Source organism: Pipistrellus hanaki, assembly GCF_964339955.1.
Source record: "Pipistrellus hanaki genome assembly, chromosome: 1".
In the NCBI taxonomy this organism is placed as follows: domain Eukaryota; kingdom Metazoa; phylum Chordata; class Mammalia; order Chiroptera; family Vespertilionidae; genus Pipistrellus; species Pipistrellus hanaki.
Genome location: NC_140503.1, coordinates 7,970,774 through 7,987,563, shown reverse-complemented (window position 1 = coordinate 7,987,563; position 16,790 = coordinate 7,970,774). Strand labels below are relative to the sequence as shown.

Sequence of the window (16,790 nt, the reverse complement as noted above, 5' to 3'; positions counted from 1 at the left end):
TGGTTGCGGGCACATCCCCAGTGGGGGATGTGCAGGAGGCGGCTGGTCGATGTTTCTCTCTCATCGACGTTTCTAGCTCTCTATCCCTCTTCCTTCCTCTCTGTGGAGAAATCAATAAAATATATTTAAAAAAAAAAAAAAAAAAAAGAGAGAGAGACACATTCTTTGGTTGCCTCCCACATATGCCCCTACTGGGACTGGGGATTAAACCTGCATCCATGCCTTGACTTGGAATTGAACCCGAGATCCTTTGGTTTATGGGCTGGTGCTCTAACCTCTGAACAACACTGGCCAGTGCGGGACCGGGGCACTGTCTTCTGTATTCTATACGCTAAGTTCCCTACACATTGCCTGGCACATAAATGCTCATTCAGCGCGCACGATAAAGAATAGGACGTACGGGATTTTAGGTTTGGAGGGATCTCATTGGAACAAGGAGACTTCCTGGTAAAGGTGGCCCAGGTGACAAACGGGGAGGGCTTGTGACTGAAGGAGAGGAGGGAGGGGTGGAAGGGGCTGGTGCAAAGATCCATGCAGCTGGCCCCCGCTGACGGGCATTAGCGAGGAGCAGTGGTGTCTGTGTCAAACAGCTCCTAGGAGTGTCCGCATGGGGAGCACCTCGCTGCTCGTGGAGGACTCCTCCTGGCTTCTGCTTTGGTGTAGTTTCCCCTCGTGTGTTACCTTCCAAGTCTAATCTCTCCTGATTGCCTTCCTGCTTGCCTGTGTCTACATCCCATTTATCTTCTTTTTGGCTACATATGTGAATCCTATGTTTTTAAAAAGTCATTTTAAAGAAATATTTATTCTATTCTATTCTATTCTATTCTATTCTATTCTATTCTATTCTATTCTATTCTATTCTATTCTATTCTTTAGAAAGTTTTTGGATGGAAGGGCCATGGTAGCGATCATAGCTCGGGCTTCCTTGCTCTTTCCAGTAGGCTTTCCCTTCACAGTAGAGAGCTCCCAGCTGTGGCTGAAAAGAAGAGCCTTGGCTTTGGTGGAGATGAATTAGGTTGAGGCTGCATTAGATATGACGAAGGGCAATAAGTCAGAAGTCAGTTAAGAGCAGGTGCCATTGTGTTTCTCCTCTCTTTTCTCCCCTTTTCTGCTCAATCCCTCCCCCTGTGCCACTGTGTTTTTACTGGTACATATTACACTCCGTAGGTGAGGGGACTTTATTAAACTGACCTGAGAGGTAAAAGAGCTTGCTCTCCAGGCTCCTCAGGCTTTCTAGAGTGTTCTATCAACTCCAAAACAGGACATATTTAAATTTAAAAGCTTAGGAGAGCTTTCATTTGCGTCTAGGCATTTTCCATTTCAGCAAATGAAAAATACATAGTTTCTGACTGTCCATAGTACTTTCACATGCTTACAACCCCTCAGCTCGGAGCTTAGCCTGTCAGTCCCATAAGCATTTGCTGTGGTAGTCAGTTCATGCATGGGCCAGATGTTTGTGAGCTGAGAGGATGTGCGGTGGTCAAAGCAGCCTTCCTGGTCCCTGCCATGCGTGCCGGCGGCTTCTGTGTCTCTGGCGAGGGTGGCATGGGGTCTCCTATTTATTGTGAGAGTGAGGCCCCTGACCTCCTTGGGGGCTTTCACCGGAAGTGGCTGTGTGTAGTCTGCTCTCTGTTGAAACCCCTGTTGGCTCTCACGGAAGGCACGTCTCTGTTTCCCTTGCAGATGCCACGACTGCGGGGCCGTCCTGGAGGAGTACGACGAGGAGACGCTCGGGCTGGCCATCGTGGTCCTCTCCACGTTCATCCACCTGAGCCCGGACCTGGCGGCCCCGCTGCTGCTGGACATCATGCAGTCCGTGGGCAGGTGAGTGCGGCCGCCGTGGCGTTTGGTGGGAAGGAGCCTCATTTAATTCGTATATTGAGATCAAAACTACCAGTTCAAACGTGAAGCATTTAGCTATCTCGTCAATGCTTGGCATTGGTGGGATCAACTCAGACTAAAAAAAAAAAACTAAAAAAAAAATGGTGCAGAAACCAGTTTGGCTCAGTGGATAGAGCATCGGCCTGCAGACTCAAGGATCCTGGGTTCGATTCCGGTCAAGGGCATGTACCTTGGTTGCGGGCACATCCCCAAGAGGGGGTGTGCAAGAGGCAGCTGATCGATGCTTCTCTCTCATCGATGTTTCTAGCTCTCTATCCCTCTCCTTTCCTCTCAAAAATATCAATTAAAAAAAAAAAAAAAGAACGAAATGAATCAAACTTTTGGTGAATTTCCCAGCTGTGTAGGGTCATGAGTCACAATGTCAAAGCGAAGCCAGAGGAAAACACACCAAGAAAACTGTTGTTTGTTGTCTAGTATTTCTTTATGAGCTACTGGAGCTAACAGTGCTCAGAACTGTGTGAGTTCAGAGTAACCCTTGGTAAGTTTGAGATGTTATTCTTGTTCATCTCCCTGTGCCTGTTCTAAGAGGGTTCTCTAGGCATTTTGTAATCTTGGGGTGGCTCACTGAATTACACGTTTGGGCACTGGCATATGAGGGGGCAGAGGGGAGTGTAGCAGTTCCACGGTTCTGACTCTGAAAAAGGAAGGATGCACACACCTTGGGAGCAGGGCTTCCTGCAGCCGGACCGAGGGAAGATTGCAGGAGCTGCTTTGAAAAGGTTCATGTTAAGAAGCTTCCATTTAGTGGACAGGACCTGAGAAGAAAAGTGAAGTATTTTATGAATATAAGTGAGGTTCCCATTCCGATACGAATTGTAGCTCTAGCACGAATGACTTTGAGAGGATTGACTGAAATTCCTCAGGAATGCATTCAGTTTCCGGTGTGCGTGGGCACAGAGCTGGGCGCCGTGGGCTGTGGGCATTGGACCGAGCTGTTGTTCTCAGGGGCTTTGTGGCTTCGCTGGTGAAGGGGACGGCGATGTGTGGACCAACTGGGTAGCCAGACCAGATAGGACGTGATGAAGAGCTGCAACGAGGGGTCAGTGCTATAGAAGTTTAGGATGGAAGTGATTTCTTAGGGAAGTTCTCTGTGGAGGAGGTAGGGGCAAAACTGGATTCTGCAAATTCCTGGTATTACAGGGAGGGAAAGAGCAAGAATCTTAAGGAGCTAAAATTTAGTTTTATTAATGAAGAAATTAAGATTTCAAGTTAAAAACAAACAGGAAAGCATTAAAAACCCATTGGCCCTAAAAGTATATGAGTACTTTCTCTCCTTCCCCCAATTTCTCTGCGGTATCCTTAGGAGTATATACAAGTCAGAGATGGTATAGCTATTCTATCTTTCACACTTACAAGTAGCCAATATGAAAGGTAAGCCATGAACACGGGTGTTGAAGAGATAAGGAAAAATGAATCATTTCATTTAAGCCTTTGACTTTAACCTCATCATAATAATAGCGGAATAAATTTTATACCAACTATGAACAATACTGTGGAAGTGAGAGTTTTTGTTAATGCCAGGTCACAATTTCTACTCGAATACTTTGCCATGTTAGAACAGGTAGGATTATTGCTCTGGTCTACTACCATCTCCTTGGAGTAGCTGATCTAAGTAGTGATTGATATAAAGGAGTTTTGTTTTTTTGTTTTTACATTGAGAGAATAAACCCTGTTCAAGTATGGCCGACTGTTAAGATGGAAACACGAGCTTTAAATAAAAGTTAAGGAAAAACAGTAGACACATTTTTAAAATATATATATTTTATTGATTTTTTACAGAGAGGAAGAGAGAGGGATAGAGAGTTAGAAACATTGATGAGAGAGAATTATTGATCAGCTGCCTCTTGCACACACCCCACTAGGGATGTGCCTGCAATCAAGGTACATGCCCTTGACTGGAATCGAACTTGGGACCTTTCAGTCCACAGGCTGACACTCTATCCACTGAGCCAAACCAGTTTTGACCACATTTTAATTTTTTAAAATTTATTTTTATTATTTATTTTTTAATTTTTTAATCTCTACCTCTTTTGGGGAGACTGGGAGAGAACATTTAAATCAGGGGTAAGGAACCTTTTTTCTGCCAAGGGCCACTTGGATATATACAACATCATTCACAGGCCATACAAAATTATCAACTTAAAAATTATGTTCCTATGTAAAAGCTCTCGATTTATTCCAAATGATACGGCCCATGGGCTGGATGCTCTCTACCCCTGATTTAAAGCAAGTTTCCAGAATTCTTAACCCCAACTGACTCAGCAAACCTGTCAATAAAACAGATTTGGCAATCACCTGATTCCGGGCTTCCTCGAATGCCTCTCTTCCACATGAGGCCATGCGCATGCACGAACAGTGGTTTATTTGTTCTAGTCCCACAGGAACTATTTCCAGGGTGTCCTACGAGTATGTGAGTTCAGCACAACCCTTTCATTTATCACCCAAGCCTTTCCAAGTGATTTTGTATTTGGCTCTCTATTTACATCCCTCTTAAAGTTTACACGCCCTGCCCTGGCTGATGTGGCTCAGTTGGTTGGAATATCATCCTGTACATCATAAGGTGGTGGGTTTGATTCCTGGTCAGGGGTACATACCCAGGTTGCAGGTTTGATCCCTGGTTGTGTGTACGGAGGCAACCAATCAATGTTTCTCTCTCACTCTCCTAAAATCAATAAAAACATATCCTCAGGTGAGGATTTAAAAAAGTTAAAAAAAATTACCCACCCCTTTTTCTAGGTACAGCCGTCGAGATCACATTTACTGCATCATTTATTTCTGTTGATTTCACTTGCCGATGTTTATCTTTTCACTGTAGTATCATTAGTATGAGAAGGCTCATGACCAAAGCAGCTGGGAATGGAGTCTGGTGTTAAGAGGTTGCTGGACCCTCTATTTCTCTCCAAATGTGTTCTTAGCTCAGATCACTCTCTTGCGGTATTAAGCAAATAAATTTGTAGCGTTTTCTTTATTTGTTTTTCTTTATTTCTTATTGATTTCAGAGAGGAAGGGAAAGAGAGAGATAGATACATCAATGAGAGAGAATTATTGATCGGCTGCCTCCTGCATGCCCCCTACTGGGGATTGAGTCCGCTACCTAGGCATGTGTCCTGACCAGGAATCGAACCATAACCCCCTGGTTCATAGGTCAATGTTCAGCTACTGAGCCACTCCAGCGAGGATGTTTCTTTAATATCTTACTGATCATGGCATGTTTTTCTATACCTACAAATTCAGTATATTCTCTTTCTGTACCTATAGATTGTTTCCATGTGTACAGAACCATATAGTTTTCAAAAACTTCATGCTATTTAATGATTACTTAACCTAACACATTTTTTCAATTTGTTCTTTCAACTTGAGAAATAGCTGACAGATACCCCTGTTACTCATTTTACTACCTTAGAGAGGTGTTTACAACTTGTGATTTGTTTGTGGTTAGGGTTCAGAGGCCGTATACAAAGAAATAAATTTTGAGTTAATATGGCGTGGAGTGGGTCAAATACTATTCTGATCCTCTCTGACCTGGCTGTAGAGGCTGTTTTGCAGATTGGCTGGGTGATATTAAACCAGTTTAACTGTATGCATTTCCATGGGAATAATCTGATTTGGTGCAGAAATCAGTTCTCAGGAACTAGGTTAAATTGAACCCCATAGCCTGACCACTATGTGGGCTCTCTGCCTGGTCAAGGGAATTGTCAGTAGTTTCACATGTCTCGCTGTCTAAAGCAGATCCACACGGGTCCTGCTGCAGTGCTGTGCCCTTGAACACGAAGGCCTAAGATACTCACGTGACTCTGTTTACTTGTTTCCTAGATTGGCATCCAGCACTACTTTTTCTAATCAAGCAGAAAGGTAAGATCCTAAAGTGAGCCCAAATCTCACTTTGCTTTTGTCTTTTGTGCTTGTCCATCCCATTTCTAAAACAGCAGATGTGTACCATGGACGGAATATTGTTAGTTCAGTTGCTGCTCCCGAGAGCGCGTGTCCATTTGCTCTTCACACCTCCAGTCATTCCTTCATGCGTTCCCTCATTTTAGTCTGTGAGTATTTTTGAGCCCACTCTGTACATTGTGCTAGATGCTAGACTTCAACTCGGGGCAAAACGGACATGATCCTGACCTTGTAGGGCTCACAGACTGCCTTGGAGGCAAACATGAATGAAATGTTTGCACACGTTTATAATAGTAAACAGGACTGAGTGCTATGAACAAAAAATGTAGTGAGACGTGTGCCACATTCACTTATTCCACAAGCGTTTATGGAGTGACGCCTAGGAGCTGAGGAGATGGTTAACAAAACAGCAAATACAACTAGAACTTGTATTCTAGTTGAGGAGGCAGACAATAACCACAGTAATGAGGAAACTGGTATGTAATGGAACATCAGTTAGTGCTGAATGCTGTGAAAAATAACCAGGTTAGCCCAGGAGGGAGAGAGCTACTGGACTTCCTTTAGATCTAACAATCAAGGCAGCCTCTGAGGAAGTGGCAGTTGAACAAAATCTGCAGCGGGGAGGTGCATCCCGGCAGCCATGAATTGGAAGAATCTTCCAGGCAGAGGAAGCAGCAAGGCCCGTGAGGCAGGAGAGGACCTGGTGTATTTGGGAACAAGACTAACGTAGGCTGGAGCAGAATGGGCGTGGGAGGAGGGGGAGTGGGTGAGATGGCAGGGGCCATGGGAGGCCAGGCCAGGTAGAGCCCGGGAGGTCATGGGAAGAAGTCCGACTTCTACCGAGTGAAGCAGGGAGTGAGGAGTGATATGACTTAGCTTGCTTTATCACACATGTGTCCAGTCATCATCCATTTTATTTCTGAATGCCTTTCAAAGTAATTTTCAGACATCAGCATACTCGCCCTGCATGCTAATTCTTCAGCAGAGTTATCATGGACGAAAGTTCGATTTTTATTTATGTTTCTTTCTAATGCAAAATTTACATCCAAGAATGTGCACATAGCTATGTGTACACTAACTGAGTTTTGACAAAGGCATATACTGGCATAGCCCAAACCTCTGTCAACATGTAGACCAATACCATCACCCCCAGGAAGTTCCCTCATGCATCTTCCTCATCTCCTCTCCCCAGCCCCAGAGGCAAACACCATCATGAACCTTCCCACCATTCAGCTTCCTATAAATGGAATTACCCTTTTGTGTCTAACTCCTTCTACTCAGCATAATGCTTTTGAGATTCATCCATGTTTTTACATGTGTCAGTAGTTAGTTTCTTTTTCAGAGCTGATTTCCTCTTTCTTCTGGTAACTCACCCCTGATCACTCCGGGAATATCCTTTCTAATGCTTTAGTCTGAGGGGCAGGGCCACATGATCATCTTGGCTCCATGATGCCGTGGAGAGATGGTACAGAGGGTAAAGGGGGAAGCCGCACACATCAAAGTCCCATTCATTGAACAAGGATCAACTCAGAGCCCCTCACCCCCCAAAAAACTTCTTAGCTTCCCCACTAGGAATGAACACCCCCCTTCCTGTATTTTTTCCTCAAGAGAAGCACTCTCTTTTAGCCAATGACTCTTTCTGGGAGGATCTGGCTGATAGTCCCCAGCCTGCGTTCTCATCCCGACTCTGCCCTTTAATTTTACACACAAAGGGGCAGTGTTTTGATTTTGTGTCATACAAAAGGGAATCTGGGTGGAGACCCCTGTATAATTACACTTTCTTGCCCCTCCCATGGTCCTCCTGGATGACCAAGGTGTTTGGTATTATTGGTGACTACATTAGGTGGGGGATCAGTCCATGTAAGGGGTCTTACCTGTGAAGTGTCTGGAGCATAAGTCCAAAATACTTCCCCATTTGCCCCAGGTAATATTACCATACATCTGATGATTGCTAGTACAGCTAGAAAGGCGTTCTCAGGCATTCTTGAGTTTCTGGTTACCTCACAATTTCTTCCCTGAGGTTTTTCGTTCTGATTGACATTTCTCTGTCTCTGGATATATATATATTTTCCCCCCATCAGTTTATGTTGTTCACTATATTCCACAAATGAGTGAGATCGTGTGATATTTATCTTTCTCTGTCTGGCTTATTTCACTAAGTCTCTGGACTTGTGGTCTTTGAAGACCTCCTTTCACCTCTGGGTCTCGAAACCTCACCTGTACCCCGAGGTGGCTGGAATTAGCCCCTGGCCACCCTGGCACTTCCTGGTTCTCTCTTTCTAAAGGCACATTAACAGGATTCTATGTGATTAGACTATTTCATCTCACAGATGAAAATGACAGTAAGACATTCCATCCGTGGGTCGGTCCGTGTACATGCCTGACCTCTAAATAAGTAAGAAAATAAATCCCTTACCTCATGCTGTTTGTCCCATGATTCCTTGTCTTTCCTTTCCCTGCCCCCCCTCCCCCCCCAGCATGATGGTTCCGGGCAATGCAGCGGGCGTGGCCAAGCAGTTCCTGCGCTGCATCTTCCACCAGCTGGCCCCCAACGGCATCTTCCCGCAGCTGTTCCAGAGCACCATCAAAGGTACCTCCTCCGTGGGGAGCGCGGGCCCCTCGGCGTGGCTGGTCGCCGGAACCCGGGACCTCACTAAATCTGACTGCTCACTTTCCAGATGGCACTTTTTTACGGACCTTGGCCACGTCTCTGATGGACTTCAACGAGCTGAGCTCTATTGCTGCTCTCAGTCAGCTCCTGGAGGTAGGTCTGCTTTGATGACACTCTAAGCTCCCACTGAAATCCCTGCTGAGGAAGAACATCAATTAATTTTAAAATTTAAAGTAAACAATTTTAATTTAAAATAAAATTTAAAATAATTTAAGTTTACCAAAAAAATGCCAACGCATAGGCAAGTGTCAGCTAGACATGGTTGTTTTGAATGAATTTGCGATTTACTTAAAGCGTCTCAGCACCCACAACCAAAGGGTGGATGCCGACCATTGAGAACTCACTCTGAGAACTTCCCTCCTTTCAAAGGTGCGGTGGGTAGAGCAGTGTGCACTGTCGTGGGACTTGGATTCAAGTGTCAGTTTCACTTATTCAATGTATCACGAGATTTGGATTCAAGCCCTGCTTGTCTGACATATCATGATCACGAGACTTGAAGTCAGTGCTCAGCTCCACTCAGCGGTGGCATTGTGAGACTTGAATACATGTCTCAGGCCCTCTGCTTATTAGCTCTCTCCGTTAGCTGGGAGTGTTGGCAGGTTGCCACAGGGACTCTGCTGCTGGCCATTACTCTTAGTCTCTGGCCAACAGAGTTTCCCGCAAGCATCCTTCATTGGAGCTCTTCAGCACCGAACCACACCAATTGTAGATCTTTAAACGATGTTTTTCTTACTTACGTTTCACCTTTGCACACTGAGCCAATGATCACAATTTGCCCTCCTACTTTGTCTGAATGTGTTGATTTTTCTCTGTACTCCTGCCAGTGCAATGCTTACCCTATATAGTCGCTGCACCACACAATTATAGTCTGAATATGTGATTTTTTTTAAAAAAATTGGTCTTTACCAAGTAGCTGCACAAATTCCCACGCTGTTTCAGCAGTTGATCGCCTATGCTTTTGTTTTTAGGGTCTAAATAACAAAAAGAATTTACCAGCAGGGGGTGCTATGATACACTGTTTGGAAAACATTGCTACCTTCATGGAAGCTTTGCCCATGGATTCTCCTAGTAGCCTCTGGACCACAATCAGCAACCAGTTTCAGACATTTTTTGTCAAGCTGCCTGGTGTTTTGCCTCTGAAGGTAAGCTGAGCCCAGGATTTCATTTTAAATTACTTCTTTCTGTTTGCAGACCATCCATCTTGTTTCATAAAGGGCTGTCTGGAATCTCTCTGTTAGCCCTGGAGTGGACAGTATTATGTAGGTTGTTCTCTCTGAATGACCACTATAGGAAGTGAGCATTTTGACTTAGCGATTTCACATTTCCAGTTTATAGAAAAAATTGTCAAGTGTATATTAAGTAAATACTTAGGCAAATGAATAGTTTTCTCTAAAAGAAGACCAGACATCTAATGGAAAGCTTCGATTTTAGAGAATTATCTAAATGGAAGTGATTGCTATGTATTTGTGAATACTGTACTTGCAAGAACAAGATGCTATTCTTTTTAAAAAAATATATTTTATTGAATTTTTTACAGAGAGGAAGGGAGAGGGTAGAGAGAAACATCAGTGAGAGAGAAACATCGATCAGATGCCTCTTGCACACTCCCTACTGTGGATGTGCCCGCAACCAAGGTACATGCCCTTGACCAGAATTGAACCTGGGACCCTTCAGTCCACAGGCCGACACTTTATCCACTGAGCCAACCCGGTTAGGGTACAAGATGATATTCTTGATGGCTTTGCACCCTCCTCTCTCCAGCCCACCCTCTAAGAATACGCACACAAGGGCCTGCCGGAAATCTGACAGCCTGAGGAACATTTGCAGCATGAGTCCACTAAACGTGAAAACAGAGTCCTTTACTGTTGAGGCCGGAAGAGACCTATGAAAACCACCCTTTCCAATGTCCCCATTTTCCAGATGGGACTGCATATTCAGAGAAGCAGTGGCAGTGTGAGGGTTAGAACTCCCTGACTCCCAGTCCAGTGTCCTTTCCACGAACGGACTTCCAGGGTCCTTCTAAAGCTGGGGTGTCCCCAAGCATTCAGGGCTCTACACTGCGAGGAAAAGGCGGTTGGTGGTGGCCATTGCCATGTCCATGAACCTCATTTGCTCCACAAGCTTTTTGTGCTCTACGTCGATCACAGATAGAAGTATTCAGCTTGTTAATGAATCACTTGTTAATCTGACAGGTGAAGCTACATGTTAGCATCACCTCTTCTAAATGGAGTATCACATGTATGCTATATAAAATGATTTATAAAGCCCAGTCGCCTCTGATAATACCTTTCTCCAAATGGGCAGATGTGGAAAATGTGACTCCACATAGGTTCTGAAAGGGTGATAATCCAGGAGCCCTTAGCTTGGTGCTGCTTTCTTTGAGTTTGCAGTTACGTGAGAAGCAGGAATACTGAGATCTTTACTCTCTCTCACATCTTTTGATTCTTATCTACCCATATGTCTGGAATAGCTGAATAAATCCAAGCAAAAGGATTAGTACTTTGAAACCATGTACGTATATAGCAGTTGTACATAAACATGTAGGAAATCCAGTACACACATTTTAAGTTGGCCACATGGAACCTCCCTAGGACCAGAGAGCCATCCAGAGCCATCTGTTACTTAAGAGGAGGGGTGGGGCTGGCCTGGTAAATTCAAATGCTGATAGGTCAATGCTGATAGGTCAAAATATTAAACTTGATCCCTGGCCAGTGTTCTCAGTGGTTAGAGCATTAGCTCATAGACCGAAGGGTCTTAGGTTTGATTCCTGGTCAAGGGCATGTACCTGAGCTGCAGGTTTCTCTCTCTCTCTCTCTCTCTCTCTCTCTCTCTCTCTCTCTCTCTCTTTCTTTCTATCTCTCTCTCTCTCTCTCTCCCCTTCCTTTCCTTCCTCCCGCCCTTCCACTCTTTCTCTAAAAAAAAAAAAAAAAAAAATCAATGCAAAATATTCTTGGGTGAAAATTAACAAAAAGAAAAAAAACATTAAACTTGAACACTGACCAGTTGGACGTATTGCCAGTTACAAACAACTGGCAGTCTAAATCGTGACATCCAGTCCTGTCCACAGGGACCTCCCTGACTGCCCACAGGAGTGGAATGAGATAAGGGAATAAAAAGAATCCAGACCCTTTCAAACTGGACAGCACCAGTCCCTTCCTCCAGGGTCAGCTGCTGCTCCTCTCCAGCCAACTGTTCTGTGGGAATAATGCAGGCCTCATGCTGTTGATCTTACCATGTTTTCCAAAGTTTTATTTCCTGATTTTTAAAACACTGCAGGGAGCTGATGAGCAGCCAGCTTTCAGCCCCTGGTTCAGAGTAATGTAAATGTCACATCCACTCTGATGCATATTGAGCAGATGAAATAGACCGATGTTTCCCTGAGGAAGCACTTGTGAAATTCTTACAGAACTTCAGAACGTGCGAAAACTGCCCCGCTGGCCCAGATCTGGGCCCTGCTTCTGGCTGATTACCTTCTGCTTTGGTTGTGATTATTAATCAGGGTGTTGAGATGCGTTAGTCAACAACAACAACAAAAGCATAATATTTTTTCCATTGATTTTTAGAATGATTGGGAGGGAGGGAAGGAGAGAGGGGGAGAAGAGGAAAAGAGAGAGAAACATCGATATGAGAGAGACACATAGATTTTCCCCAGGTTTTGATAGCAGAGGAAGGGCCAATGAAACTGGTTTTTATTTGGATTAATAAGCCTGATGGTTTTAGACTGATTTAAGTTCTTTTGCATCATGACCTTTAACAAATTAGTGTACTTCTGTAGATGCAGGCACATTTAATATGTACCTATCCACCTATCTGTTAATCCATCTATTCATCTGTCTGTCTAATTCTTTAATACTATGTGATTTTATTTTAGGGATATATGTTGGAGAAATAGTTTAAGAACTATGTTTAATTATTTAATTGTTTAACATTGGGGGGTTTTTTTGGTGTTTTTTTTAAATATATATTTTATTGATTTTTTCACAGAGAGAAAGGGAGAGAGAGAGCTAGAAACGTCAATGAGAGAGAAACATCGACCAGCTGCCTCTTGTACACTCCCTACTGGGGATGTGCCCGCAACCCAGGTACATGCCCTTGACCGGAATCGAACCTGGGGCCTTTCAGTCCACAGACCGACGCTCTACCACTTAGCCAAACCGGTTTCGGCTGTTTAACATTGTTTAATACATATTTTTTTAAGACCTGAGAATGATTTTTATCAGCATGAATATATGGCAGGGAAAATTATAAGGAGGCAGCTATGTCTCAGATTTTATTTCCTAAAGTAAGTGCTTATAGGGAATATATGAAGCAAAGATATATTAAGAAAGGTACTGAGTCATTTTTTTCATATTTGTTCACAGTGTTCTTTAGATTCCAGTTTGAGAATTATGATTTGCCTTTTGAAGATCCCCTCTACCAATGCCACAAGGGTATGTATGTTTTAGACAAATGATACCAGTTGGTATTTAGTTATTTAACCTGCAAAGAAAGCATGGAGTACTGAAGAAGCAGTTATTGCGTGCTGAATGCTTCACTTTCAGTGTCCTTGCAAGTGTCTAGGGTGATTTTTAATAATTGGTCCTCCTAGTGTGGGGCCATGTCCATCGGTCTGTCCTCCATACTATGAGCAAGGTGATCCTTCTAAACACAGATCTCATCACATTAATCCCTTGCTTTAAAATCTTTGACACTGTCTCATTTCTTTTAGGGTAATGTCCAAAATGCCCGAATGTGGCATAAGAAGAAGGTACTTCATTAACTTGCCAGCCTACATTCCCAATTTAGTCTCCGGCTACCTGTCCCATCCCCCATGCCTCCTGCCTACTTTCAGAATCATCATCATCATCATCATCAAAGCAACCCCACTGTTTCTGAGCACTTACCCCACTGTTTTTGAACACTAAGAGGACCAATTATTAAAAAATGATACTGCTTTCCATGTATAGTCTTATTTAATTTCATACTTCCTTGCCTTTGCTTAGGCCATTTCCTTTACTTAAAATGCTTTATATCCTTGTCAGCCAGGCGAACTTCTCAATCTTCATAATGGGAATTAGAATTTCAATTAAAAAATGCTTATATTCTCTGTAGCAGCTTCCTCCTGTATTGTATCCCATCGTACTTGACAGAGCTCTCTGAATTTGCTCTTATATTGTGCACACGTCTCCCCAGGGAGACTGAGCATCCTGAATTCCAGCATTGCGTCCCATTCACCTCTACGTTCCTGGCTTCGTTTCTGGGCTGCGTTACATGGAATGGTGCCTTCGTTTGTACTGCAGCAGCTTGTGACTATTAGTTACTATACCAAGAAGGCACATTTCCTGCAATTTTTACCTTGCATGTGCTCTCCCAGACTCTAGAGAAGATGGTTTATGCTGAAAAGTTGCAAAGAGATCATTTGGTCGAATCTGTTCAATAACAGTGAAGGGAAAGGCTCAGAGAGATGAAGGCTTGGCCAAGGTTACAGAGCTGGTTCGTGGATCTTTGGTCCTTTGATTTCAAGTTCCTTGATTTTTCTGTTGCACCAGAAAGCCATACTGCTTTGCTGGATAAAAGAGCAAATGTCTATGTAGCTTTGAATTAAGGTTTTGTTGTTTCTTGGCAAGCAGGGATGCATTATATATCAACAGAGACATATTCCTGTCCCCACTCATCCATCATCCAAGGAAACGCTTCTACAGAGCAAAGAATGCCGAATCAGCAGCACTACAACAAAGCGTTTCTTTTTCAGATTTATTTTATGGGGAAAGAAATACATGAGTTTATATGGGGAATACAAACAAATTAAAGATATAATTCCTCCCCTCAGGGACAACTCACATGCAATGAATTCATTTAATATCAATAAGGAAAAAGGATCTTAAAATAACCATATCCTTTGATTTAGTCATTTGCTTTCTGGGACTCTCTTCTAAGGAATAAGAAGAAAATGCAGATATTGTGCAAAACCCTATTTATTGGAATGTTATAATGAAATGGACTTTGTGGTCATTGAAAAGGATGCTATGAAGAATAAAGTAGCATTGGGCATTACTTTTGTTATATTAACAAAATGTAGGATTGTATCTGTGTAAGATTTCAACTTTAAACTCGTGTGCCACAAAGAAGGGAATTACAACAGAATGTTATCCCTGGGTGGTAGGATTAGGGGCGACTTTTATTTCCTCGTCCACACTTTCTACAGATCCTGCATTTACACATGGAGCAGGCATTACTTTGATGAACCAGACAGTTAGGGCTGTAGAGGCTCAGAGGTAGTGGAAATAGTGGCATGGGAGTCCTTTGGAGTCCAATTTAAACAATCCTGTCTTCCCCTCAGAGCTTTTCTGCCTCTGGAAAACTGCCCTGGAATTTGGTTTTGAATCCCATTCGATATCTGTGTGGCTTTGAGCAAGTGTCTTCCTGCGTAACTGCCTCAGCGGCAGCTTAGGGTGCTAAAGCTTCACGTGCGAAGCAGATCACAGCTAACAGTGATGGAGGGCTGACTGTTGCCAAGTGCGTTACGTACGTTATCCCTTTAATTCTCACAACGGCACAGTGACACGGAGGCCATTGCTGCCCGCCCTTTACAGAGGAGAGAACCAGGTCCAGAGAGGCTCAATCCCCGGTCCAAGGTCACAGGGAGCTGGAGTTTGAAATCACGTGTGTGAAACCCCAGACTTGTGTCCTTAGCTATTGTAACATACTGTCTCCCCGGGTCTGTTAGAGGAATTTGAATAAAAGAAACTATATGAAACCATCAAACTCTGCTGATACTTAGTAGGTGCTCCATGAATGTTTCTAAATGGCTTCAGAAAGCATATGCATTAAAACCTACCCTTGATGGGTGGATGTCAGAGGCGGAAAGCAAAACGGACGATGCTTTTCTGATGCCAAACCTTGGCAGGCAGCTGGGTGATGATGAGTTGTAGCTGAGCTAATGGTGCTTCAGTGCTCACATGCCAGGACTGGTTTGTGCTATCTAACGGAGGTGACGGACTTTGAGAGGAGCTGGATCTGACGAACCCATAGAGGCCTCGGGGTTCTGAGAAGGAGAGTGAAAGATCCAATGCAAACCTCACAGAGTCTCGGCAGCTGGGGGTGCGCGTGAGGATAGCATTGGAGTTAGGTGGGTTTAAAAGATGATGCCGTCTGGAAAAAAAATGCTTTTATGAAGCAATAAAATGATTAAACTATGCTCTTCAAGCTATTGATGGAAGGTGTAGTTCTGTTCTTGTTAGACCAACAGCGTTGGTACAGTAGCCACCGGGTAAGAGATTTTAAATAAAAAGAAAAGAGTGATCCCGTTAAAGTATCTTAAGACGTAAATACTTTTTAAAATGAAAGAATCAGCAATGGGTTTTATTTGGCCCCAATCTCATTGCAGAGTTTGCTGGAACCATTTTCAAAACTGCTCAGCTTTGTAATTCAGAATGCTGTCTTCACGCTGGCCTACCTGGTGGAGGTGTGTGGCTTATGTTACCGAGCTTTCACTAAGGTAAGTGTGCAGAGTTGTGTCAAATCCCTGTTAGGCTAATTGCTTCAATATAGTTTTAAAATGGGTAATTCTACTGAGGTCTAATAAATATCATTGGAAAGAAACACTTTACATCTACATATATAAAAGCCTAAAGTGACCATCCAGATTGTTCGACCGTTCGACTGGTAGCTATGATATGCAATGACCACCAGGGGGCAGATGCTCTGACTGGTAACTATGATGTGCACTGACCACCAGGGTGCAGACGCTCAATGCAGGAGCTGCTGAGCTGCAGTGACTTGTCAGCTGTGGTTCTCGGGTGATGCACCCAGAACCAGAGAGGAGGGTGCCTGATTCCAGGATGCATCACCCAAGAACTGTCCTCTCGCAATCTGGGACCCCTCGGGGGGTCAGAGAGCTGGTTTGGGCCCGATCCCCACAGGGCAGGCTGGGGAACCCCACCAGTGCATGAATCCATGCACTGGGCCTCTAGTATATACATAAATGTCTTAAATATGAAAATTTGGAGGATTGAGAATCATATAGTTTAGAAGAGAAGATCTATTTAAAAAATATTTTTATTGATTTCAGAGAGGAATGGATATGGAAAGAGAGATAGAAACGTATTAATAAGAGAGAACCATTGATCCACTGCCTCCTGCGTGCCCCCACTGGGGATTGAGCCCTCAACTCAGGCATGTGCCCTAACCAGGAATCCAAACCATGACTTCTTGGTTCATAGGTCGATGCTCTACCACTGAGCCAAGTTGGCCAGACAAGAGAAGGGGTATTTTGAATAAAATGAGATCATGGTCTAAATGACCTCTTAAAGTCCTTTTCAAGTTTACCCATGATTAGTAGGCTAGC

General features: G+C 43.7%; 1 protein-coding gene across 13 annotated transcripts in view; it reads left to right on the top strand.

Annotated features, from left to right (window-relative positions):
• UNC79 (unc-79 homolog, NALCN channel complex subunit) overlaps nucleotides 1-16,790 on the top strand; it is a 205,130-nt gene that overhangs the window by 150,454 nt on the left and 37,886 nt on the right. For all 13 annotated transcript variants that reach the window (XM_084873274.1, XM_084873273.1, XM_084873267.1 and 10 more), the window contains 7 exons: nucleotides 1,684-1,824; nucleotides 5,716-5,754; nucleotides 8,271-8,383; nucleotides 8,472-8,557; nucleotides 9,433-9,606; nucleotides 12,826-12,894; nucleotides 15,831-15,941. In XM_084873274.1, the coding sequence (XP_084729400.1) occupies nucleotides 1,684-1,824; nucleotides 5,716-5,754; nucleotides 8,271-8,383; nucleotides 8,472-8,557; nucleotides 9,433-9,606; nucleotides 12,826-12,894; nucleotides 15,831-15,941 (733 nt within the window). The remainder of the gene's footprint in view (nucleotides 1-1,683; nucleotides 1,825-5,715; nucleotides 5,755-8,270; nucleotides 8,384-8,471; nucleotides 8,558-9,432; nucleotides 9,607-12,825; nucleotides 12,895-15,830; nucleotides 15,942-16,790) is intronic.